The sequence below is a fragment of the Emydura macquarii genome, unplaced genomic scaffold, assembly GCF_026122565.2.
Source record: "Emydura macquarii macquarii isolate MOO-44397 ecotype Brisbane River unplaced genomic scaffold, CSIRO-AGI_Emac_v2 contig_1300, whole genome shotgun sequence".
Taxonomy (NCBI): domain Eukaryota; kingdom Metazoa; phylum Chordata; order Testudines; family Chelidae; genus Emydura; species Emydura macquarii.
In genome coordinates, this window is record NW_027131437.1 from 89,517 (window position 1) to 113,963 (window position 24,447).

Genomic DNA, 24,447 nt, shown 5'->3' on the forward strand with positions numbered 1-24,447 from the left:
ACCAAAGCATGAACACTTCTGGAGCACATGTTCATCTACCCTCATCAGACAGGCAGGGTATAAGAGTGTTAAGTTATGGGGCTACTCCAGATCCCCCCAGAAAACTCTGCCCTTGACCTCAGTCTCTGCCTCCCCTTATCCCGCTCATTACACATTCCAAGTAAGACCTGCAGCAGATGCTCCTTTTCTACAAGGAAACTAGGGAAGGAGACTTTTCTGACACTTACTGACCATTTCCTCACAACAGGTGCAGGCAGCAGAAGCCATGGTCTGTTAAATGTCCTGAGAATGTTAAGCACATGACAGGAAAAACCAAGCCCAAAGGTCCGGACTGATGCGATGTAATGCTGTGTAGCTAGAGCTGTATCAGTCCCAGGATATTGAGAGAGAGAAGATGGATGAGGGAATATTTTATTTTTGGACCAACTTCCGTTGGTGAGAGAGGGCCTTCCAGCCACACAGGTCTGGCAAAGTACTCCCAACGCCACAGCGAAAAGCAAGTGGAACACAGTGTTGCCTGAAGAGCTGTGTGGCTTCAAAGCCTGTCTCTGTCACCCACTGAAACAGACTAATGGGAGGTGAGTCCTCCCAGTCCTTCTACCACAGTCTTGGTTCGGAGAGCACAGCTGATCTGCGTGGCTGACAGCAGACAATGTAACTGAGAACATTTGAGATTGAATTCAAATTCTTACACTGCCTCCAATTTTTTTTTCATGTTTCAAAGTACTACAGAATTCTGTATTAAAACATGCAACTAAGTTATTCTGGGGGAAGCCGGAGGGTTTGGAAGAAGGGTGAGGGACAGTTTCATATAAACGTATCAGTTTTATTTCTTTAAAATTAGATTCTGGACCACAGGTCTGCAGCACCGTGTGGATTCTGTGGCAAATTCCATGGAGCCCCTTAGTCCTATTTTCAAGAGGCCAGAACAGGAACAGCCTGTGATGTCTCAAAGTCTCAGAGCACATCGTGCTTGAAACCTTCCATGTACATGTAAATAACCAAGGGAAGAAAAACAAACAAACTCTCCAGTCTCCAAATTCTTCTCTGGTTTATTAAGGTTGACAAGTGGTGACAGACACTGGCATCTAATGCAGTTGCAGTTACTTCCCAATGCTGCTTGGACTCTGTGGTACCCTTTATAAACACTAGCTCATTCAACTCAGTTTGCATCTCCTCTTTAATAAGCCCTATCCTTACCGGACAGCTTAGCCTAAGAGGCGGAGCCTGCAGACTGACACACTAAATACTTGGCAAGTCTCTGCTTCAAAACACAACTTCGCGTACCCAAAACTGCATTACTCGTTTTTAAGAAAAACCCTGTTTATAAAGAGTGACAGTTAAGTTTTGGTTAATTGCAGGAACTCCCTCCACGCCCAAGAGCCCAGTTAACTTCTTGTTGGCATATTCCATACAGCATTAATTAGTTCCAGATCACTGGCAGGGTAACTAGAAGGTATTTACAAAGGCCACCAGAAATCCTTTCCAAGAAGGATCACAGATACGTTATTAGTGCATTGAAATAGCATTGCCTGGCACGGGACGTGCCACAATCCATTCAGCAGCTCCTTGTCCTGTTACTGGGGGTAAAGTTCCACAATCATGGCATGGCCCTGCAATGCAGAAGCAAAGCATGGTTACTTCACTCTGAAAAACACTGCCCGTAATAAACACACAAGCCAACAGAGGAGCTTCATTGCCAGAGGGTGCTAGTCATTTTGGAGGGACAAGAAGAGATTAATAGCAGGAGTCAGCACACTGGCAGCACACTTCGGATTCTCGGGGGCCACTCCAGAAGCTCTGCAGGAGGCAGTGCATTCTTTTCAGGGGACGGGATTCAAAAGCATGCCTCAGGCTACTCAGGAGTAATCCTGCTAGTCCAAGTAAAAATAATCATGCAGCTCCCACAGAGAGTCCAGGCTAGCCCTCTTCAGATAGGTTTAGTGAGGGCAGGATTGATCTGGCTGTGACCTCTCAAACCAATCCACTGCAGCTAACCACACTAGGCCATTTCTGCAGTTGTCTACTAGCAATAGGTGTAATACTTCTACAGAGATTTCAAAGGACCGACCACCTGGAAGCAGGTCTCATCCCTCGTTTCACACAGTGGTTCTCTTTCCTTACACTGGTAGATGGAATGAAACAAGCCAGACTTTGGAAGGATTCTCAGGGTCCATGAGACAGTGAAAACTGCCCCAGCCAAAGCCACAGCAGAGTAAAGGGGCTTTGACGCATTCCTCCCTTTCGTACTATATCAACAGTGACATGCAGCACTGGCCACCAAATAAGGGTCACTCTCAGACAGTACAGAAATTCTGCAAAAGCAGAGCTGGCTGGCGGCAGCACTCAGCTGCTTGGATAGCATTAATGCCACCGGACGGTAACAAGATTTCCCAGCTGCACCAATGGCAGATGTACACAGGACATGACGACTTCTTGGCAGCGAGAGGAAGTGAGGAATTACTGCCCTTCTCAGCAGAGGGCACGAGGCCAGCAAACCCATGCAGCATTACCTGTCCTCCCGCAGCACAGGCAGCAACCAGACCGTACTGCCCTCCCTCTTTCTTCAGCCTGTGGGCAGCAGTCATCACTAGACGGCAGCCAGTGGCACCAAAAGGATGCCCTAGGGACAGGGAGCCACCCCAGCTATTGAACTTCTCCAGAGGCGGGGCTCCAACCTGCAAGAACAAACCAAAGGAACACGCATGCTAACCTCTGCCCGAGAGGATCACATGACCCATAGAATCATAGAATCATAGAATATTAGAGTTGGAAGGGACCTCAGGAGGTATCTAGTCCAACCCCCTGCTCAAAGCAGGATTAACCTCAGCTATATCATCCCAACCAGGGCTTTGTCAAGCCTCACCTTAAAAACCTCTAAGGATGGAGATTCCACCACCTCCCTAGGTAACCCATTCCAGTGCTTCACCACCCTCCTAGTAAAAAACTTTTTCCTAATGTCCAACTTAGACCTCCCGCCCTGCAACTTGAGACCGTTGCTCCTTGTTCTGTCATCTGCCACCACCGAGAACAGCCTAGCCCCATCCTCCCTGGAACCCCCTTTCAGGTAGTTAAAGGCTGATATCAAATCCCCCCTCACTCTTCTCTTTTGCAGACTAAACAAGCCGAGTTCCCTCAGCCTCTCCTCATAAGTCCTGTGCTCCAGCCCCTAATCATTTTGGTTGCCCTCCGCTGCACTCTCTCCAACTTGTCCACATCCTTTTTGTAGTGAGGGGCCCAAAACTGGACACAATATTCTAAATGCGGCATTACCAATGCCGAATAGAGGGGAATAATCACTTCCCGTGACCTGCTGGCAATGCCCCTCCTAATGCAGCCCAATATGCCATTAGCCTTCTTGACAACCAGGGCACACTGCTGACTCATATCCAGCTTTTTATCCACCGTTACCCCCAGGTCCTTTTCTGCAGAGCTGCTGCCCAGCTTGTCGGTCCCCAGTCTATAGCTGTGCATGGGATTCTTCCTTCCTAAGTGGAGGACTCTGCACTTGTCCTTGTTGAACCTCATTAGATTTCTTTTGGCCCAATCCTCCAGTTTGTTTAGGTCACTCTGTATCCTATCCCTACCCTCCAGGGTATCTACCACTCCCCCCAGCTTAGTGTCGTCCGCAAACTTGCTGAGGGTGCAATCTACCCCATCCTCCAGATCATTAATAAAGATGTTGAACAAAACCGGCCCCAGGACCGACCCCTGGGGCACTCCGCTTGTGACCGGTTGCCAGCTAGACATGGAGCCATTGATCACTACTCGTTGAGCCCTATGCTCTAGCCAGTTCTCTATCCATTTTATAGTCCATTCATCCAACCCATACTTCTTTAACTTGCTGATAAGAATACTGTGTGAGACAGTATCAAAAGCTTTGCTAAAGTCAAGGTATATCACATCCACCGCCTTCCCTACATCAACAGAGCCAGTCACCTCATCATAGAAAGCAATCAGGTTGGTCAGGCATGACTTTCCCTTGGTGAATCCGTGTTGACCGTTCCTGATCACCTTCCTCTCCTCCAAGTGCCTTAAAATGGATTCCTTAAGGACCTGCTCCATGATTTTTCCAGGGATTGAGGTGAGGCTGACCAGTCTGTAGTTCCCCGGATCCTCTTTCCTCCCTTTTTTGAAGATGGGCACTATATTTGCTTTTTTCCAGTCGTCAGGGACCTCCCCCTGTTCCCACGAGCTTTCAAAGATAATAGCCAATGGCTCTGAAATCACCTCAGCCAACTCTCTCAGCACCCTCGGGTGCATTGCATCCGGCCCCATGGACTTGTGAATGTCCAATCCTTCTAAATAGTCTTGGACCCGTTCCTTCAGCACTGCGGGATGTTCGCATCCTTCCCATACGGAGCTCAGGGACTGAAGAGATGTACTAGGCTGGCTAGCCATGCTGCTGGAGTGCTCCCTTAAGCTTACATGGGCTGACTGCAGCGTAAGCAAACGTCTGAGGCTTTATGGTGACACGACGCCATCTACAGCCAGTTAGCTGCTAGAGAACAGTGGTTTCTCTCACCTATCATTTTCACAGAGAAACATTAGCAGCACAGCCCTGTGTCTTTGCCTTCTCTTTTTGCTCATGTGCCAGAGGTCACATTCGAGTGACTACAGCTCATCAAACTAGGAAGAACTGACCCAAAATTATTGATTTTTAGGGAACTGAGCGTTTCTTCCTTGTATAATGCAATGAGCCTTAAAATTACAAAAGCAATGTGGACCTTAAAACCTGCTTCCTGATTGTGAGCTTACCTTCGACTTTCTGCCCATGTAGTTTTGTGCAAACCAATCTGAATCCATAGCTTTCAGGTTAGCCAAAATCTGCCCCTAGAAGGGAAGGGGGGGAAAAAAGACTCATCAGGGACTGCAGCAGACTCAGAATGAAGCATACGCTGGAGCGCTAACATGTTAGGGGTATCGTATTTCTTCAGACTAGTCAGTAACCAAGAAGTATCAACACAGCTGGTTGCACAAAGGGCTAAAGGAACCTCATTTGCATGAGCCTTGTCCCACAATCAGATGATACCTTCAAGAAAAATGTTGCCTCAAACTTAATACGCTGTCTGCCCAGGACAAACTGGACACACACAGCACCTCCACACAGACTAGCTGTTAATGTACAAAATCAGTGTGTGCATACATAAAACTCTATATCCGATAGAGGAAACTGAAGAACAGAGCTCTTGCCATTCCTGACAAAACAAAACAAAATATCCTTCCTATAGATCTTAAACTGGAGAACCCAAATCTGCAACCCAAGACACAAAGATGTGTCGCCTCCTCCATGCACAAGAACATAAGAACAGCCATACTGGGTCAGACCAATGGTCCATCTAGCCCAGTGTCCTGTCTTCTGGCAGTGGCCAATGCCAGGTGCTTCAGAGGGAATGAACAGAGCAGGTAATCAGCAAGTGACCCATCCTGTCGGCCATTTCCTGCCTCTGGCAAACAACAATCCCTGCCTATCTTGGCTAATAGCCATGGACGGACCCATCCTCCATGAACTGATCTAGTTCTTTTTTGAACTCTTGTTCCTGTGGAGATACTTACAGCAAAAGCTTCGTGAAATTCAAATACATCGATATCAGCCAGTGTCAGACCAGCCCTCTCCAGCACTTTGGGAGTCCCATACGTGGGGCTAAAGAAGAGTCAGAAAAGCAAAAATGACATTAATGCATGTGTTCCATGGACTCACCCCCTCCCCCACTACGAGTCCTCTTACATCCTTCCTCTCCTCAGACGTGAGCTGCAGAGTTTAAGATGCCAAACAACTAAGGGCTCATGATGTTTTCAGCCTGCCCCGCTCTTATGCTGAAGGGCACCCCAGAAGTCAGCACCATCTCATACAAAGATGCTTTAGGCAGGTCCAGACGAGTATTTCACTGTATTTCTGAAGTTAACTGACCTCTTTTCGCTGTGTATGCAAGTCTGAGAAGTCCAGACACCAAATGCAATTAGCTGGATTGCATTGCATTCAAAGTCTCACTCTCTCGAGAGGTATGCTGACATCGACACTGAAGCTTAGTACTGCCATACGCATCAGTAACTCGAGGCAACCCCATGATGCTCATGCCGGAGTACCCATGTAATTGTGTTGCTGTAATCCTTGCCTCAGCCCCTCCCTCCTGTTAGTCACCTCCATTTGTTGCCTCATGTCTAGGACTCAGACTTTCTCAGCTCTCTGGGGCAAGGCCCAGGACTTTGTCTGTGAAACTCCTCACTAAACTCTCAGACATTTTACCGCAAGCGAAGCATCTAGTGCTAGTAATTGATGATGTCCAGCAATGCTGAGGGTTTGACTGTCTGGCCATATACCATCACCTACCCCAGCAGGAGCTGGTCCTTTGGATCCTGGGACACGTACACAAAATCCCTGCACAAGAGAAGCACCATTAGTACCAGAAGGGGAAATAAAAGCATGACCAGCTTTCACAAGGCAGATAGAACTGTTCCTTCTACCTTAGGTAGGCCTTTGGTTTATAACCCATCGCCAGAGCCTTCTCCTCAGACATGATCAGAACTGCAGAAGCACCATCCGTCTGAAACAGCCGGACAAAACTTCATCAGACAATTGCTCACAGAGCACTCACACCATGCAAAGGCGACAAGTCTAAGTGTTTGTACAGCACCCAGCAAAACAGGGCCCCAGTCTCTGTTGCAGATACAATCGTAGTTCAAACACACAGAATACACAACAGCATAACTACTAATGCTGCTCTATCAGCTTCTCTGTAACAATCCACCAGAAAGTTACACAGAAAGTTACGCTTGTCTGCTAGTAATCCGTTAGGCTGTGGAACTGACAGTCTTCCAAAAAAAACAGCAGAAGCCTCATCGCTTGGGCTAAAACACTAGGTAAAACACACAGTAGTGAACAATGCAGCACTGGATGGATGGATGGATGGCTAAGACGATCTGTGAGTGGGCTAGCCAAACCAGTGAGGCTGCTGTGATAGCAATAAGCATACCAGATGTGGCTCTTTACTAAATGTGTTTTTTTGACAAAATGGCGGTCTGTGAATTTTATGTGTAGGTGCCATTTTGGCAGCTACTGCGCTTGTATAGTCAGTTTACCAGCATTGTAATTGGCTCATTTGTGCAAAAACGAACACTAAACTTTTATAGCAGAGTGTCTGATGCATCGATTTTATGCTGTCTCGAGAGGAGAATGTATTCCCAAGCTCGCCTACAGCAGAGCCGTAGGTTGTGTCTCTTATACGCCATTATTTTGCAGTGGGGTCAATCCTCAGCAAGTTCCTGGGAATTCCAGGCAGAAAGTGCTGTTGCTGCTTGTGACATGTTACTTTACAGCACAAAGAAAGAAACAGTTGCTGCAAAATGTGAACAGGGTCTAAACACTAGGGCATCTACTTTGTGCTGCACATGGGGACAACACGGTTGCCTTGTGCATTCTGGGAGAGACTCTGAAAGGCATAAAGAACAGCCACTGAAAATCACTGGGAATTGGGCGTGTAACTCTCATTTGTGCCTTGGAAAAACCTTCCCGTCCTGCCTGAAGGCAATTGTAATGAAGCCAACAGATAAAGCAGCCTCAAGTGTTTACAGCTAACATTTTGTTTTTATTTCGGGGGTTTATTGAAGTTAAATTTGTTTAAAAAGAAAATGCAAGTGTCATTTTGCAACCATATTATAAAACAAAGTGGACAACACGATGGAAAAACCAACAAAGTCCGAATAGTGTTAGCGTGACAGAAATATAGACTGGGCACCTGCAACAGGTAGAAAACTGGATCGGTCTCACACATTGCTACACAAATGGATGGTGGTGTACATTACCAGGAAGGAAGAGTTGGCAGCTGTGACAGTCCCATAAGGTTTGACAAAAGCAGCTTTCAGTTTACCCATCTGCTCCATTGAGGAAGGACGGACTCCATTATCTCGGATAACTGTGTCTTTGCCTGATAAAATGGAGCATTCACCTCAGAAGTGGGCATCATACACACTTTGCAGAGAAGAACTCAAGAATGAAGAGAGAGAGTGTTCTATATTTCATGGGAAAAGGAGTGCAAGGAAGGAAGGGAGGCTTCATTCATGCAATGCTGACATTTGATTTGATTTCTTGCCAGAATAGCTCGGTGTTAAGGGAACAGTCTTCAGTATTGAAAAAAAATTCTGCTTCTTTCAAATTGAAGATTTTCTGAAATAAGCTTCCTAAGGAACACAACTGGCACATGCTTCATCATACTGGCACTTTTACTTGGCCTGTTTTTAAACTGGATTTGTTACTCCTTACAAACACTTCCCTGTGGTATAAGTTGTTGCTTGTTAACGCTTTGATTCAAAGGGCAGGGGAGGGGAGAATTCCTCACCTGTGAACTCCTGATCTGCCCTGTACTAAGGCAATATGGAGTCAGGTGCTTCAAGATTTAGATCATAGACTCAGCAAGGACCCAGTCTTGACAACATGCTCCAGACCTAGATCATCGCTTTCTTATGCAGAAACAGGTTGTAAATTAAAGGTTTAAAATACATTTGGCACTGCTGAGGAGTGAAAGTGTGCTGAGAAATACAAAACTTCATGACCTGCCCTGGCCGCTTTCCCTTATAAAGGGAGTGGCATGATTTTGGATTAGCATTAGAATACACGGCTTTTACCTGGCACTTTGAAGGCTACCACATCAGTGAGCAGCCCCTCATCCTGGGCTTTCCTGGCCAGAGTGTGGGAACGCAGGGCATACTCGTCTTGTTCCACACGGGAGATGGCAAAGGCAGCAGCCAACCGATCTGCTGAGTGTCCCATGGTCTCACTGGTGGAAAACTCTGCTACAGCTGGGAGCTAGAGTATAAGGAAGCACATGGTAAGCATATATAAATACCCTCTGTGGAATGGTGGTTATGGGCAGCAAACTACACTACACCATTATAATTTAATATTTGGCTACGTTTCATACATGTAAATCCTTGAAGTCCTCCGTTTATAAAAGAGAGCAATTATTGGCTTTAAACAAATAATAATGCACATTAACTTACGATCAAATAAACTAGAGGAATCCCCATTTCTGAAGCACAGATGACAACGCAGGAAGGCCCAGCCTTTGACTGAGTAAGGGCCATACTGGCCACTTGCCAGGGGCTTGAGGACTGCTCCAGAGTTGCATACAGTGAGGCAGTGAGCAGCTGTCCTTGTATTCAATATGGAGCTGCAGATCAGAGTGACTGTAGGTCCCAAAATGAAGTGAGGCCAGGTTGCTAGGAGCAAGGTAGAGCAATGCATGCTGGCGCCTGCAGCCTCCATGGCCCACACCTCCAGAGGAGGTAGCGTGGAACACAGTGGGCCAAATTTAAGTCATCTTTTATTTAGGATTTAGTACTCCTCCATCTTGACAGAATGGAAGACAGCTTCATGCACATGCACATGCGCCAAGATTCCCATGCTGCTGGATGTGCTATTTTCCACTTCTGGAAGTCTGCTGCATTCAGGTCTGGGTCTCTTATCTCTCAGCTGCACTCTGAGTCTCTCTGCACTCCTACCATTAACTGAAGATAAAGGATTCTATCAATAGCATGTGTGCAAAAATAGCCTCTCTGATGAGGACAGAACTCCAGAAGTCCTCAAATCCTTCACTGTTACTACAACCCTTTTCCTACCCATTTCCACCACTTTACAAGTCATATTTCCTCAGACCATGAGCAGGTGGAGTGGCTCCCTTTACACCATGAAAATGCTAGAGAAAAGAAAGGAGACCATACTATCTAAATAGGCAGGCTGCCCATTCTCACCTATTACGATGAAAGCATTCAGTATCTTGCAGGATTGACCCTGGAGAATAAATTGACTGTGTATTGAGAGGTGTCAATCAAATCAGATGCACAATCCCAGTAATACTGGGAGGAGAATGCCTTCCTCTGTATTCAATGCATTGAAAATGCACCTGATACTACTAGCTTGAAGAGCAATTCATTTTGTCCCTCAATCCCTTGGTTCTAAGAGTTTCAGAAAGTCAAGACGAATTGCACAGCGTTTACACTGTTAGAGTAAGTTTCCTCTTTCCACATTTTAATGTCTTCAGTAAACCCTCTATGCTCTGAGTGTAATGAGTTGGAAAAAGAAAGGTATTTTGAAGTTTAAATAGGTGAAGCTCATTAAGTGCAAGCCTGACTGTCAGAGAACCCTGAAGACAAAAGCAATACATAATTCCGCAAAGAATTTTAGGAGCTGTGCTAATTCATTGGAATCTTGGCCTAAACCTAGACAGGTAGCATGTTGCAGAACAGCCATAGTCTGCATCCCCACATCACCATGTTGACTTCTTCACAGGGCAAAATTAAGTTCCTTTCCCCTAAACTGTGTGTTATTTTACAAGCAGCTATCAAATGGTGAGCTACACACAAAGAAGGACAGATTAAGAACCCTAGTCTCCTACTAAGAGATGGAAGGAAGGCTTTACCTCTGGAGCAAAGTAATCAGGACGGATTTTAGCAAACAGCGTCAGCCTCTGGCCCAAGGTCTTGGCCCTGTTAAGGGAGAGCATAGTCTTCCTCATCTTCCTACTGTGACGAATGGGAACATCCGACATCAACTCCACACCACCAGCTACCACCACATCACACTGGCCAGATGCAATCAGACCAACACCTACAGGAAGCGATGGAGAAGATCATCAGAAGTGTGGGTGGACATCTTTAAAAGAAGCTGAAATACTTCCACTTACTGAAGAGAAGCAACAACTAATCATGGATTTCTCAGGAGCAGATGCAACTAGAAGAAACATCTCTAATCAAGGAGAATATTTTGCATTTTTGTACAGCTGGTCAGCAAACAGATTTCCTTCCAGTGAAAAATGGAGTTTAAAAAAAAAAAAGTCATCCTGATCTGGGACAAAGTGCCAAAAGTTCAAAATTTTCAAAAGTTCAAAATTAAACTCCAAAAAACCTTTGTTTCAGGTCTATTGAAATGTTTCATTTCAATAAATTCAAAAACTTTTTCCCCCTGATTTTGACAAAGTTAGCAAAATTCTAAATTGAACTCCAGTCTTTTGTAATGTTGCACTACTTTCATGCAAGGAATTGAGACAACAATATCCCTCCAACAATTTGGGGCAGAAACCTGGATCTTCAATTTTTGCTCAGTTTTGGTTATACTGAAAGCCATGTTGGCATGAAAGGAGCTGCAACTTTGCCAAGCTGCCACTGGAATGGGTTACCTAGGGAGGTGGTGGAATCTCCATCCTTAGAGGTTTTTAAGGTCCAGCTTGACAAAGCCCTGGCTGGGATGGTTTAGTTGGGGTTGGTCCTGCTTTGAGCAGGGGGTTGGACTAGATGACCTCCAGAGGTCCCTTCCAATCCTAATCTTCTATGATTCTAAGTTCAAGTCTTTACCATTCAGTTTTTCTGGGCAATTTTGACTCTGAGTGGAAACTGCTCCTGAATGATACTGATGATCAAGAGCTGCTGAAGGCATAGAGTATGTTTTTAAATAATCTCTGCTACATTTTACTGAACCAGTGGTTCAATAGCCCCATCTAAACCTCCTCCAGACACTTAACTGTGTTCATTAAGCTGTGCAAGTAGGATAGAGGAAGAGAAAAGGGGCTGCTAATGGCATCTCCTAGTCTACTACCTGTTCTTTCAACCAACATACCTGTGGTCATAGCTTGGTTTGAAGAGATGCAAGCCATAGTGACTGTGTGGGCTGGAGTTTTGTCAGAGAAGCCAGCTCCCAATGCAGCCTATGGGCAACACAAGATAATGATTAAAAACCCCCAGCAGCTCTACCTCATGGCATTTCCTTCTTGAAACATTAAATGGTGGGCATCTTTGCAGACTTTAAGCTGCAGACACGTCAAGTTTCCACCTACACAGCTGAGGTTAGGCATTCCGCCCACATTCACTATGAGGAATCTTCCTTCTATTGTAAGCAGAGAGCTGGCCAGCTGCCTGGCTCTCAAAACTCTTTATCAAACTAGGTGGGTAGCCATCAGCAGCTTCTAAGTGAACAGACAAATTCTGCTTATGCAACACCACCACATTTCTGAACTCGTAATGTATTTTTACTTCATTCCATCATCTATTATAGATGCAAGAAAATGAATGTAATTTGGTTTGAGAACTTGAATACGCTTCAATAGAATACAAGTTGTAATTTGCATACAACTGAACATTAAATGTTTGTGGCAGACCAAGCTCTCCTGAAACAAAGGATATATATTGAAATAACAACAAGCTGTAACAGAGCAGGGAGTGGAGGTCTCGGTCACAAAAGAATAATTGTTTTGGAATACAGGAAGCCATAAGGCAGCACTTTAACTGACACATGGCCAACTAGTTTAAAGTTCAAAACTTCTTTGGAAGTTAAAATTAAACCACAGTCTCATTTGACAAACAGGTGGTCAAAGAAAACACTTGGACATACAAAAATAAACTGCTGATTGAATCTGAAAAGTACTGGTAATAACAAATGCATTTAGAAGAAGTTATGTAACTTTTTGGTGGAATGTCACTGGCTGTTGCGTAGGACATCAGTGAGGCTTCAGAAGTTAGGCTGATTAAAGCAGAATCACGCCTCATGTTATGGAGATGGCTTTACAGTAACAGATTTCTGCACTCTTTTCCCTACATTATGTATAGTCAGTTCTCTCTTTATATCCGCCACCAGGAAAGGCAGCTAAGCTGGCACTCTCCAGGCCACTCAAATGCCACATATTGGATTGCCCAGCTTTATTTTTTTTTTTAAATATTGTAGTGTTATCAAGTATTTCTGGGAAACCAGAGCTTGATCCCAAGTAGACAGTTCAAGTAGAATGATTTATCATCCCTTAATACGGTCCTTCTTTTCAGGCAGTCTCCCATGAAGGATTTCACAGTCATAGCATTGGAATACATTGACAGAGGGTAGATTTAGGATTTTAACAGAATGGGAGTGTCGTTTAATTACTTGATGCACAACACAGCATGAATGGCTTACTTTCCCAATCCACACTTTACTGAACCTATAAGGAGTAGTGATGAACTGATTCTTTTATAAGGGTTAGTTATCTCAGGTTAGCTGTTTAAATCAGCTTCACAGAATACCTGCTTTGTTCAACACACCTCTCTAGCAACATTGCTTGTTTTCACCTCCTGGATAACTGTGCCATAAACAATGTAATCAACAACTTCCTTCGGAACGCTGGTCCGATTCAACAACCCTCTGAGAGAAGAAATCAGATTAAAAAATGTGCAGCAACAAATGAAGTGAGAACTTTGCCAAGGTCCCCAGGCACCCAACTTCAAAAGCTAGCCTGCAAAACAGGGACAACTGCGAGCTTGGTTCTCTAATTCAGAGCAGGTTGCACATATGGCTGCTCAAATCAAGAGCTGTGATTATAAAGTGGAAATAGACTCTCAAAATGAAAGAGAGAAACTCCACCTCTCTTCTTCGATAACCACCCCCTCCCCCATCAATGGCAAGCTAGTTTACCCCTCACTTTCTGAACACCTACTGCTTCTACAAGGATCCACAGAAAACAAGCAGCAAATGTTTCCAAATTTCCATAGAAAATACAGTATACAAATGCTGCAGGATATCCGTACAAACAAGCCTATACATCTCTGTGCCCCATTGCAGGGATATACATAAAACCAAAGTCAATACACATTTGAATTCTGACTTCCTGACACCATCAAGTAAAAGGTACAAGTAAACATGACTCAGGTAGGGGTCTCTGTGGAGGCTTTCTAATGCTACTACCATAACCAAGTAGCCAGTGCACAGCGCTTAACACCAGCATGCAGTCCATGAACATAAAGTGCACAGTTTGCCTGCTGCCAGTCAATCAGATTGACCCCTCTTTGAATCCTTCCTCTGGCTCCCCCTCACCTACTACATCAACCTCAGTGTCAATGCTTTGCATGACTCCAACCCAGCCTTCATCTCAGACCTCAGCTCTTTCTGTGTCATGTCCCCACCACCCAACAACAATGCCAGCCTTGACAAACTCCTTCTCTCCCACCCCCTAACTCCCCCACCACAACTCCTGTCTTCACACTTTTTTCCACACTGCCTTCTACAGTAAGTCTGGAATGACTTCCCAAGCCCAATGTGCCAGGACCCCATCTTTCCTCATTAAAATCCCTCCTAGTGACCCTCTTTTCCAGTCAACCTCCCAGTGCCAGCTAGCCTTCTGAGCTCCTCTTTCACTCAGCTATTGTTTACTCACTGCAGGGAGGCTCTGGCCAAGTCATGCGGCATCAGGTCTGCATATCTGGAAGTTAAGAAAGACAGACTTACAGTCTATTTTATCTACCATTCAGAGTGTATATTTACAGAACAGACATTGCACAGCATCAGAAGTGCAATCACAGAGCCTCTTCATTTAAACATGGCCATTTCACAGTCTTGTTTTGTGAAGACAAACATGTCTACACATGAAAATCCATGTACAACTGCTGTGTGAAGGAAAATCCTGAAACAAGTTATAGCAGCAGCAAAAATATAAACTCTATCCCCTATTTACCTTAGGGAAATGTTAGTAATGGTCCCAATTCAGCTCTGAAGTTAATGGCATTAAGCATCAGTTTTCTAACAAAATCGTTCTGCTTTAGTTTAAAGGTTTTTCACTCCTGACACTGCTACTGGACTATGCCTGGGTCTTGAAAGCAGTTTTGAATCACAGGTGCAGTCACACGAATGGCATGTGAAGACAGATCAGTTGGCCTTGCATGGTGCTAACTGTGCACAGTGGACATATGTCAAGCCTAGAAAACCAGATACCCCAGCCCAGTCATTTCACATCCCTATAAACGCAGGATTTTCTTTGTATTCTTTGGTAATTCATCCTCCTTTCTCATCAGAATCTGTTCTCTCCTTACCCAAGCCAGACAGTCACACTGATGAGGCCCGTTACCTTATAGTTATAACCAAGAAGAAAAAAGGAACCACTTCCTCACCTCTGCTGAACATAAGATACCACATGGCTGCAACTACAGCCTTACTTGATTGCAGTCTTTTAGGTGCTGCTATCCCTGTCATAGGACACTGGAGGTGCAAGATATGTATTCTAACTCTTTAAAACAAGATAAAGAGGAAGGAACCCAAACCACCAAGTCTATTAACCCAGTAGAGTTCAGAAAAACAAGTTGTTAAACTCCTTGCAGTTATTACACTCATCACTCTTTCAGTTATGAGTATGAGTAGCGACAAACGTCAGAACACTGCTGGCACAAACTTCAGGCACAGAGTGAAGTCAATGCAGATAAAGAAGCACAAATATACCAAGCTCAATGTTTTCCATTCAGATTCTAACTGAATCTTTCTACGCGATTAATCAAAGCAAAGAGGTATATTTTCTTTTCATACTTACGAGGTGCCAGACTGCAAAAATGGAATCCGAACCCCATCCACCACAACAATATTCTTCACACCATTTTTGGCTAAGGTTTTCTTACTCTTGGGTTGTACTGTTTGAAGACAATATTTAAACAGCTGTTGACTAGCATGGGAGCAAGTCTGCAGCAAGCTTTTATTTAAAAACAAATACTATTAGAAAGTTTGGGTAAACATTTGTCTGTGGTTAAGTCACAAGCCAAATAGCTAGGAGGCCTGGATTGAATTCTGTTCTCTCCCAATGGCAAGCTGCCTGATCTTGGTCAAGTCACTTAACTTTGCTGACTCTCAGTTTTCACAGCTTAAAGTGATTCACCTCAGACCACACAGCGAGCCAACAGCAGAGCTGGGAACAAGACAGGCAATTCCTGACAGGTGCCTTTGAAATGCTGGATCACGGTAATTAGGAAAAAAAAAAAAAAAAAAAAAAGACCTACTCGAACATCAAATTCAACCCACATCTCCCATCTCTTAGAGTAAGATAAAGTAATATATTGCAATTCAGTAGCATTTGATTGATCATTGTCTGAAGGTATTCTGGACTTGGCCCTAGGAAAATACAGATTAATAAGAAGACTCAATGAGTCAATTTTCTAGTGCAGTCAGGGCTTAAGGGTCTCTTGATTTGTTAAGACAACAATACCAAGTGGTTGCATTTAGAAGACTGAGAAGGGCCATGGTACGTAAAAACTGTTTAAATCCAGCTAAGTATGAGAGCTTAAGTCAGTGAAAAAGCGAGTATGAAGATTCTGCATAGTACTTGTGCTATAGAAGTGGGTTATTTGAGTAAAGCTAAGGGAGAACATGACTATTTCCCAGGTCAGAGCCACAGTTCAGGGGACCACAGGCACTGAGCAAACAATTCAGGATTAAAATAATCAACTAAATGAAGTAGCACTTAAGAACCTCAGTAGCCATTTTTAGTATATAACTATATATACCCACATTAAAGCCTGAGCCCCTTACTCTGAGCCACAGACTGGACCTTATAACCTAATACCACAAGCCTCTTCCGGCCAGTGACCATCTCTTGGTAGGCAGAATGGTCGAGGTGTAACTATCAAACCTAGGCCATTCCAGTTTATCCCCTCTTTGTACAAATCCTCCAATTAGGATGCCATCTAATCTATTATGGGCTGAGCGCTTGTTCAGATCCTCCTTCTGGGCTGTGATTAGAGTCTCTTATTGCTTTTCTGCAGCTGTTTCTAACAGGGGTCCTTAGTGCCTGTGGGACTGCCCACACAAAGACTATCCCACCTCCCAGTACCAGAGCCAGACAAGCTGTCTGTTCCCTCCCTAAAGGAGGATTTGTCTCTCACTTTCTGAATTTCCCTCCAATTAGCTGAGGAAAACCAATTAAAAGTCAGGTTCACTTCCAGGTTCCCCATGCTGCAATGTCTGGGTTGCAAAAACTCCAGAGAAAGGTTTCTTTTAAAGTTCCAATACATTTCCATTGATCTTAGATTTTATAAAACGAGCCAAATGTTAATGGACATCCTCCCTTGAATTGTGCACATTGAGTGCTTCCCTGCCCCTTTCTACATTTTCTACAGTCCATATCCATAGTATATGAACTAGCTTGATATAGTGGACATGTAAACTCTCCTGAACATTAGGGAGTATCAAATATCGAGGTGTGTCATGCCATTTTATAGCTGCCTGCTACCAGCAGTGATAGTCTTCAGCTAACGATAGGATTTGCACTCTGTATCTTCTCAACAGAAATTGGGGCTCATCTCTGACACATCAGAAACACGTGAGATGGAAAGTGTTAGGTTTTAAGACTATTTTCAACTGTGCCATTTGCTATATACTGGGAATCAAGAGCCATATCTTATATCCATACAGTGAAAGGCATAGAAGTAAACAAATCAAAGGCATTAGTTTTGTTTGTCCTCATAAGAAAGGGAGATAATTTGTGATGACCAATAGAAAGGGAATTTACATCCAGACTGAAAATAAGGAAGTCCTACAGTCTGAAGGGGTTGGCTTTTTTTTTTTTTTTTTTTTTTTTTAAAAGGAAAGTTAGGAAACAATTCTTTACAAAAGCAACCTTATTGCATAAAGATCGGATGTGTTTTAGTAAGACAATGTAAGATGAGCACACTTGCTTTATTAAATATCCTTTGGTAGAAGAGACAGATCAGATATTCAGTACACTTATTCTTTTCACAGCCAGCTTTGATGTACTAGAAAAATATTTGGCAGCATATTTCTACTTTCATACTTTTAGAAATGTACTCAGAAACAGGGAAGACGGACTTGGGTTTCTGTGTCTGTCTGGGATAGGTGCAGGGAGAGCAAGGCACCTTGCAAATTTAGTTTTCTAACAGGAACCCATTGAAGATTTTGGTGCATTCACTTTACCTGTGGCTTGTAACAGAGGTGAGCAACTGAAAGATCTTGCAGCTGAAACACACAAGACAGAGGCAGAACAATATTTAAAAACTTGTTACAATAGTAGGAAAAATTTAGACAAGTAATGATGGTAAATGCAACTGCACATTTAGAGAAAACGTCTTGCATATGTTGTGTATAAGCAGCATGTGGGTTTTTCAGAGCAACATGGGAGGAAAAAAAACACATTGAAAATAGGAAAAGTGGTTGTCAAAATCACTAAGTGGCAAGACGACTTGGGTTCAGATGGCACACCTGAATCTACTTTTAACCCATTTCTTAGAAACGGCTAGATGACAGTGTCCTTTTACATGCCATCAACTTAATTTTTAACAATGGGAGAACACTTACAGAATCTGACAGCCCAGGTGGAGGTAGCAGGGAGGTTCCTGATAGCACGGCTCAACATGGAAGTCATTTTGAAATCTAAAGCAGCAGAGGAGGGGAAAGATAGCAATCAGTTTGTTCCGAGGCTTCTGGATGGGCAAGCTACCCAATTCACATGCAGCCAAAGGAAATGGAAGATCCATCTAGTCCATTGGAGGGAAGGACTGTCTTTTGTGGTGTATTTGTATAGTGCAACTTTAATACAAGTAAATAATTATCATTCCTCTTCTAAGACCATGGCACTACAGTATGTTCCAGTACAGACCCATTTTAAAATGCCCCCCACAGCGATGCTTGTGGGAGATGGTCCCACAATCTGACTGATCTCGCTGTTGGTACATTCATCCTGGCGTCCAGCCTTTGCTCAAGTTCGTCCCTTCCCTGATTAGTCACAACCCCTTGCGCTGCCCAAGTCAGCCTCCTTCGGGTTCACGTAGAGACCCCCTGAGCCAGGCAGGACCAGCTGGCACTGCTGGCCCCTGAGCTCGGATCCCTGCAGCCCTCCTGGGGGATCAGCACCGGAGCACAGGCCATCCGCACTGCCCAACCTCTGCCCACGGCTTCACTCACCCCCAGGCGAGAGATCAGAACCCAGCTCTACAGCCCCGCCCCTCTGCAGCCTGCCCCCCACCGCCCGCACTGGCCCCTGCCCTCACCCCAACCTCTTCAGCCAGCCCCCTGCCCCTGCCCTCACCCCAACCTCTTCAGCCAGCCCCCTGCCCCATAGCCCCCACTCCCAGCCAGCTGGCCCCCTGCGCTCACCCCAACCTATTCAGCCTACCCTCCAGCCAGCCAGCCCCCTGCCCTCACCCCACTCTTCAGCCAGCCCCCTGCCCCATAGCCCCCACTCCAGCAGCCAGCCGTCCGTCCCTCTGCCCCCCACCCCTCAGCCCCCACAACTGGCCCCTTGCCCTCACCCCAACCTCTTCAGCCAGCCCCCCGCCCCTGAGACCCCATTCCAGCAGCCAGCCATCCCTCTGCCCCCCACTCCAGCAGCCAGCCCCCCCCCCCGCCCCACCTCCCGCAGCTGGCCCCCTGCCCCCACCCCAACCTCTTCAGCCAGCCCCTCCCCTCCGGCAGCCAGCCCCTCCCCTCCGGCAGCCAGCCCCCCCCCCACTCCAGCAGCCAGCCAGCCTACCCCCCGCCTCTTCCTGGGACCCAGCCCCACCGCCACAGGCCGCCCAGCCTAGGTGGGGCGGGGCGGGGCGCTGTCCCCTCCTCGGGCGCACCCCAGGGGATCGCAGAGCTCCCCCCCACCCCGCGGGTCCCCGAGAGCCGAGGCGCTCCCTCAGAGCGAGGCGGGGGATGGGGGCGGAGGAGGGGCTGGGTCTCGCGCCGGGTCCCCTCTCGGGCCTCGCGCCACCGCCGTTACCTGCCTGCGGCTCTGCCCCTTCCTGCCCGTCTCCCTGACAGCACCCGACTAAGGCCCCGCCCCTCTGCCCTCGGGTGCGCCCCACCTCAGGAAAGACCCCTCCTGGGCCTCTCCCATAGCTGCCCGAGGCACTGCCTGATGGGAGCCCTCTTCGCCCCAAATCTGAACCCACCCGCGCCTGGCCACGGATGGTGACGAGCACAGGGAGGGCTTCGTTGCGTAGTGCTGCCGGGGCAGAACCGGGGAGGTTGGGTGGGGGGGTCCGACGAGAGAGCGAGCGAGTCAGGCAACGCCAAGGGCAGCTCTTCAGGACCGCGGTGTGAAAAGCCCCCGCTCCAGACACGGGGAAAAGGGGGCGTGACGGTCACTCGCCCGCGCGCCTGTGTCGACCTCCCCGAGCAAGATGGCGGCCGCGGTGCGGGCGATCGGGAGCCTGACGCGCTTCACGGCGGCGGCCAAGTACTGTCCACCCCGCCGCGCCGGCTGCCCAGGTGAGGGGAGGGGAGGGGAGCGGAGCGGAGCGGGGCCCGCGGCGGCGTCTGCGCCGGGGCGAGCTGAGGCCCGTTGTGCGGGGCGGGGGGGCCCCGCCTCCCCCCAGAGCACCTCTACCCGCTTTGCTTACCGCCTCGCTCGGGGCGAAGCCTCCCCCCGGCTCCCTCTGCCCCCGGGGAGGCCGCGCTGCCCCGCGGTAGGGCTGGGCCCGGCCCGGTCTGGTGCCGAGGGCAGGGCTCGGGCCCCCGCCTTCTGTCAGTGCTAATTCGGCGGGTGTCGGGGCCGGCTCCGCATCTCCCGAGCCCCTGGGGCCCGGCCCGGACCGGTTCTGCCCAACGCGGTGGAGGGAGGGGCAGACCTGCGGGTCCCCGCCTGACACGGCTTGGGATCCGCTCAGGCCCCTTCCAACCATGCCCAGGATCGGCCCCCACCCTCCCCACGTAACCCCCCCCCCAAACACGCCCAGGATCGGGGCCTCGCTGAGCTTTAAATCGCTGGCCTGGTTGGCTCTGGGGTCGAGCGGGAGGCGGCTACACCTGTTCCTGTTCGATTCCCCAACGGCCTTCTGCTTGTTGTGGCTTTTGTGGGGTGATGGGTTTGATGATGATGGGTTTGGTTTAAGATCAGCTAAAGTTGATGGGCGGAGGTGCCTCAGGGCTGGGATTCTGAGGTAAGAGCCCCTCTGCCGGATTCAGAGCCCGCTGGACTTTGCACAAACCAGCAAAGGTCAATCAGAGCCCAGTTAATTGTGGTGACTTACTGTACTGACTTACTCTCACTTAGTCTCTGATTCATAGTTAGCCTAAATCAATAGTCATGAGAACTAATTGACTAATCTGAGAGCTAATCCGATCATCGTTTGCTGGTTTGTGTGAAATTCAGTGGGTTCTTAATCCAGTGAACCGGTCTTTACATTGGAACTCATTTCCACAGTTGTCGATAGTTTGTTCTCGTTACTGTCAGCAGATGTATCCAAGACACTGACCTACACACAATTTTGGAGGGGCTTTTTCCAGGTCAGGGTAGAGGGCCAATGGAAGGGAGGGTTTCGTTCTGTAAATACAAAGTTAAATAGTTTGAAGAGAGTTGTGTTCCCATATCAGTTTAGAATTGTAACTTTGTCATAAATGATACATGATCTTACAAGCCATGGAGTGGAATGCTTAAAAAAAACAAAAAAAAACCCAACATTGCAGTTTTAATTGCTGGAGGCCTCTCTCTCTGCTTCGTTTCTTGTTTTCAGGATTCTCACTCTGACTGATAATCTCCTCCCTTAAAAATATGCCTTGTTTGGTTCTTTGGGCTCCCCATTCACCGTAGTTGATGGCAGCCTGCCTGGAATAGTCTTGTGCTCTTCACACCCCCTAAATGGGTGTTTGCCAAATTGGGGGGCAGGACTTGCAGGGGCAGGGCAAAAGACTGAGGACAAAAGCATCATACGTGAGGAAAGTTACATGATCTTGGAGCCATCCCTACTGCAGATAGATTTCCACTGCTGCTAGTAAAACAGGCAGCTCATTGAAAGTCTTCTGTCTTGTACCTCTCAGCTCCTAGTTCAGCTCATAGGTGCAGGGCTGGAAACATGGGCAACAGCCTGTCACCCAAGCTTCTTTTTTTCTGCTCCCTTGATGCTCAGTTTAGTGTTCCAGATTGTAAGAGGCCTGGCAACATGGAGCCACTTATGGATGCTATTGTCCCCACTGCAAGCAGCATGCAATCTACTGGTGAGTTGGAGAGTACAGGCAAAGAGACCAAAATAAATAAAATTGCTAGGAGAAAATGAGACAGCTGTGTCATGGTGTGGAGGATGTCATCCATCCTCCAATTCATTACAAGGAAAAGGGATATTCCAGCAAATATGGGGAGCCACTCCCCTAAATAAAAGTTCTGGTGAACTTGGCACTGTCCTAAAACTACTTTGCCCTTCTAGTGTTCTCTATCCAGTAGTTTACAAGAGGGTGTAATTTCTCTGCCTCAGTCTCCCCATCTAGAAAAGTCTATTTATATTCTGCAAAAAAAATAGCACCACATAGTTTTGTGTCTCCTCTTTTTGATCATTTTACTAGTAAGTAGGTGTTTCTTCTGTTATCAAAGTACCTAAGTCAAGCTGGATGTTTTCCTCCGTATGCATTCTCATCAGTAATGGTTTTGGTTGAATTCTGCCTTCAGTGGCACTTGTGCATCCAATTTGGGAAGCTTAAGTTCACTAATGTTTGTAAAAAAAATGTCTATCCTATAATGGGAAGAACTAGAGAAGTGCAAGGTATTACCAAGGTAAAAATCCGTTCCCCTCCAAAGTTACTTTTTTTGTAAAAACAAGCTTTTGCAAAACCAAACAATGTTACAAGCATTTTGATTGGTTTCAATGCTTTAAAAAATCTGTTCTTAACAAACCTTTCCTGCCGTGCTGGAAATGTATTCAAAAGTAGAATTGACTAGAAACTACCAACAGAAGTAAAACTGACTAATTTCTTTTCATTGTACAAGCAGGGTGAAGACTACAATATAAGCAGTGAAAAGTAAAACTAGATTTTTGTCTTTCAGTTCTAATATAATGTTGGAAATACTTAAGGAATTAAAATAGAGAGGCCTGATGCTGTTCCTTTAAAAAATACAAGACGATTTTATCTATAACCTTGATTTGTACAAATTCATGTTACTAGTTGTAAATGATTTGCAGTTTAAAGTAGCAATGTTTTTACTGTAAGCTGCCTGTAAGTCACATTTTGTTGTGGTTGAGTTTTAAGCCTGGTTATTGCTTTCAAAGAGCATTCTGGCTTCTGCAACTTTATAAAGACAAATTTTTCAGGATAACATGTATCAAAAGTATTTTAATGCTTTTGTATAGTTATTACTAAATCACCAAAATTTTTAGCTGGTTTGCATTTAACAATAGTGATGAGATCTCTGCCCCAGAGAGCTTACAGACTAAATAGATAATATGCAGATAAAGGAAGGGAGAGAGGATGCAGTGAAAATTAGCATGTTTTGTTCCAGATTCTTGTTGTTTTTTAGCTTTTGTACCTTTAGCCTGTTTTGCTGAAACCTCTTAAAATGGATGTAGGGTGCCCAGTATAAAGGGCTTCCTGGATAAAGCATTTAATGAGAACTTAAGAGGAGAGGCAAAGGCATATTAGACCATGTAACTTGGCAAGGGTTAATTCAGCCATTCAGTTACTTGCATAAGTTCATGAAATAAGAGATTCTGTAGCTTTAAAAAGGCAGACCTATTAGATGAAGTCTAGAACATTGTCAACATATTGAAGTGCAAATCCTTATTATACACATAAAAATACGTTGGTTAGTGACTTGTAATGCTCCCCAGACTTTCCTGTAATCAGGCCTTGCCTATAGCGCAGACTCCTGGGAGAGGTGGGGGTTGGGGACATTACCAGTCATGGTCATGTAATTTAGTCTCGGTTGTTCATCTCATTTCTCCCTCCTGCTGCATGTGATAGTGGTGCAACCCCAGGTCTAAACTGAGCAAGTTCTACAAGGTTGGTGCCCTTTATCACAAAAACGCAGCCTGCAAAAGTCACTATGAAATGCTGCATTTTACTCCATATGACAAGATGGATCATTTATGCTGGAACCTCAAGTGTCAAGTTGCTGCATCAGTTCTGAAGATGCTGGCAATGCAAGTGCTACATTTTGTAGTGATCAGATGCAGCTGGCTGGCCTTCAGTGACCCAAACCTAGGCACTCCCATTGCTAGAATCTTAAGGCTATCAAAGATTTCACAAAGCGTTTGTAATCTGGGCCTCCGTTTTAGCCAAAAATCATCTAAAAGTAAAGTCTGGAAATCAAAACCAGGAGGTGAATTTCTTTATTAGATGTTGTGAAGAATACATCACTCCCACTGTCTCAGAAAGGAATCCAAGTGTGACACGCACATTTTCCATTCTCCCAAAGCAATTTACCTTGCTTGGGTTCCTGGGCATGCTGAAATGTAGGCCATAGGTCGCTCCCTCGCTCTGGGAGGAGACCATTTAGAAATGTAGGGCAAAGTGCATGGAACAGCTTTGAGCCAAGATGATGTGGCTGTGGGGGAGGGGGTAAGTGCTGATTTGTGAAGCAAAGTGCAGCCTGCCTGATTAATCATTGTCTGACTCTACTGGCTGGTTGGAGATGTATTCCCCCACACTTGGTCCTGCTCCTGGATTTCCCAGGTGGTTTTGCCTTTGGGATAGGGATGGTCTGCCTCGTGGGTTGGCACCCTGAAAATAAACCAATGTAGCATCCTCTAATCTAATGGCTGTTTGCTTCCAACATACCCGTTGGGATTCACTGTTGGAAGAGCAGCATTTTTGATTGTTTGACTCAAAATAGCTGGTAGCAGTGGCTTCCACCGTCATGGGGAAAGCAGGTGCTGGCTCCAGGGGCTGTGGGCAGCCCAGAGCTGCATTGGAAGGAGCTTTTGGCCAAAGTGAAGATCATTTGAACAGAAGGGATTTTCAGAGTAACAATA

The 24,447-nt window shown here is 46.0% G+C and overlaps 2 protein-coding genes across 4 annotated transcripts in view; one reads left to right on the top strand and one right to left on the bottom strand.

Moving 5' to 3' along the window:
* Nucleotides 1–1,032: 1,032 nt before the first annotated feature.
* On the bottom strand, nucleotides 1,033–19,538 carry HADHB (hydroxyacyl-CoA dehydrogenase trifunctional multienzyme complex subunit beta). 3 transcript variants are annotated; one of them, XM_067550468.1, is made up of 16 exons: nucleotides 19,492–19,538; nucleotides 18,080–18,154; nucleotides 17,699–17,740; nucleotides 15,309–15,405; nucleotides 14,166–14,210; nucleotides 13,057–13,156; nucleotides 11,609–11,696; nucleotides 10,416–10,603; nucleotides 8,623–8,803; nucleotides 7,804–7,925; nucleotides 6,466–6,545; nucleotides 6,332–6,379; nucleotides 5,557–5,644; nucleotides 4,759–4,833; nucleotides 2,514–2,678; nucleotides 1,033–1,613 (listed from the first exon to the last, which is right to left on the bottom strand). In XM_067550468.1, exons 2-16 carry the CDS (start codon nucleotides 18,144–18,146, stop codon nucleotides 1,578–1,580), a joined length of 1,422 nt encoding a protein of 473 aa, XP_067406569.1. In that variant the 5' UTR covers nucleotides 18,147–18,154; nucleotides 19,492–19,538; the 3' UTR covers nucleotides 1,033–1,577. The 3 variants fall into 3 exon arrangements, with proteins under 3 accessions (XP_067406569.1, XP_067406568.1, XP_067406570.1); XM_067550467.1 differs by having other exon boundaries at nucleotides 19,488–19,520; XM_067550469.1 differs by lacking the exon at nucleotides 19,492–19,538 and adding an exon at nucleotides 19,254–19,274.
* Nucleotides 19,539–19,853: 315 nt separating this feature from the next.
* Nucleotides 19,854–24,447, top strand: part of HADHA (hydroxyacyl-CoA dehydrogenase trifunctional multienzyme complex subunit alpha) — a 40,772-nt gene continuing 36,178 nt past the window's right edge. The window contains exon 1 of the mRNA XM_067550470.1: nucleotides 19,854–19,978. Within this exon, the coding sequence (XP_067406571.1) occupies nucleotides 19,891–19,978 (88 nt within the window). The 5' untranslated portion in view covers nucleotides 19,854–19,890. The remainder of the gene's footprint in view (nucleotides 19,979–24,447) is intronic.

Excerpts from the sequence above, each read along its gene's own strand:
- HADHB (XM_067550468.1), bottom strand. The coding sequence starts at position 18,146 with ATGACTTCCATGTTGAGCCGTGCTATCAGGAACCTCCCTGCTACCTCC. Across the intron at positions 14,211-15,308 it reads TTTTTGCAGTCTGGCACCTC|ATATGCAGACCTGATGCCGC; the intron begins GTAAGTATGAAA and ends CTTAACTTCCAG. Across the intron at positions 8,804-10,415 it reads CTGATTACTTTGCTCCAGAG|CTCCCAGCTGTAGCAGAGTT; the intron begins GTAAAGCCTTCC and ends CTTATACTCTAG.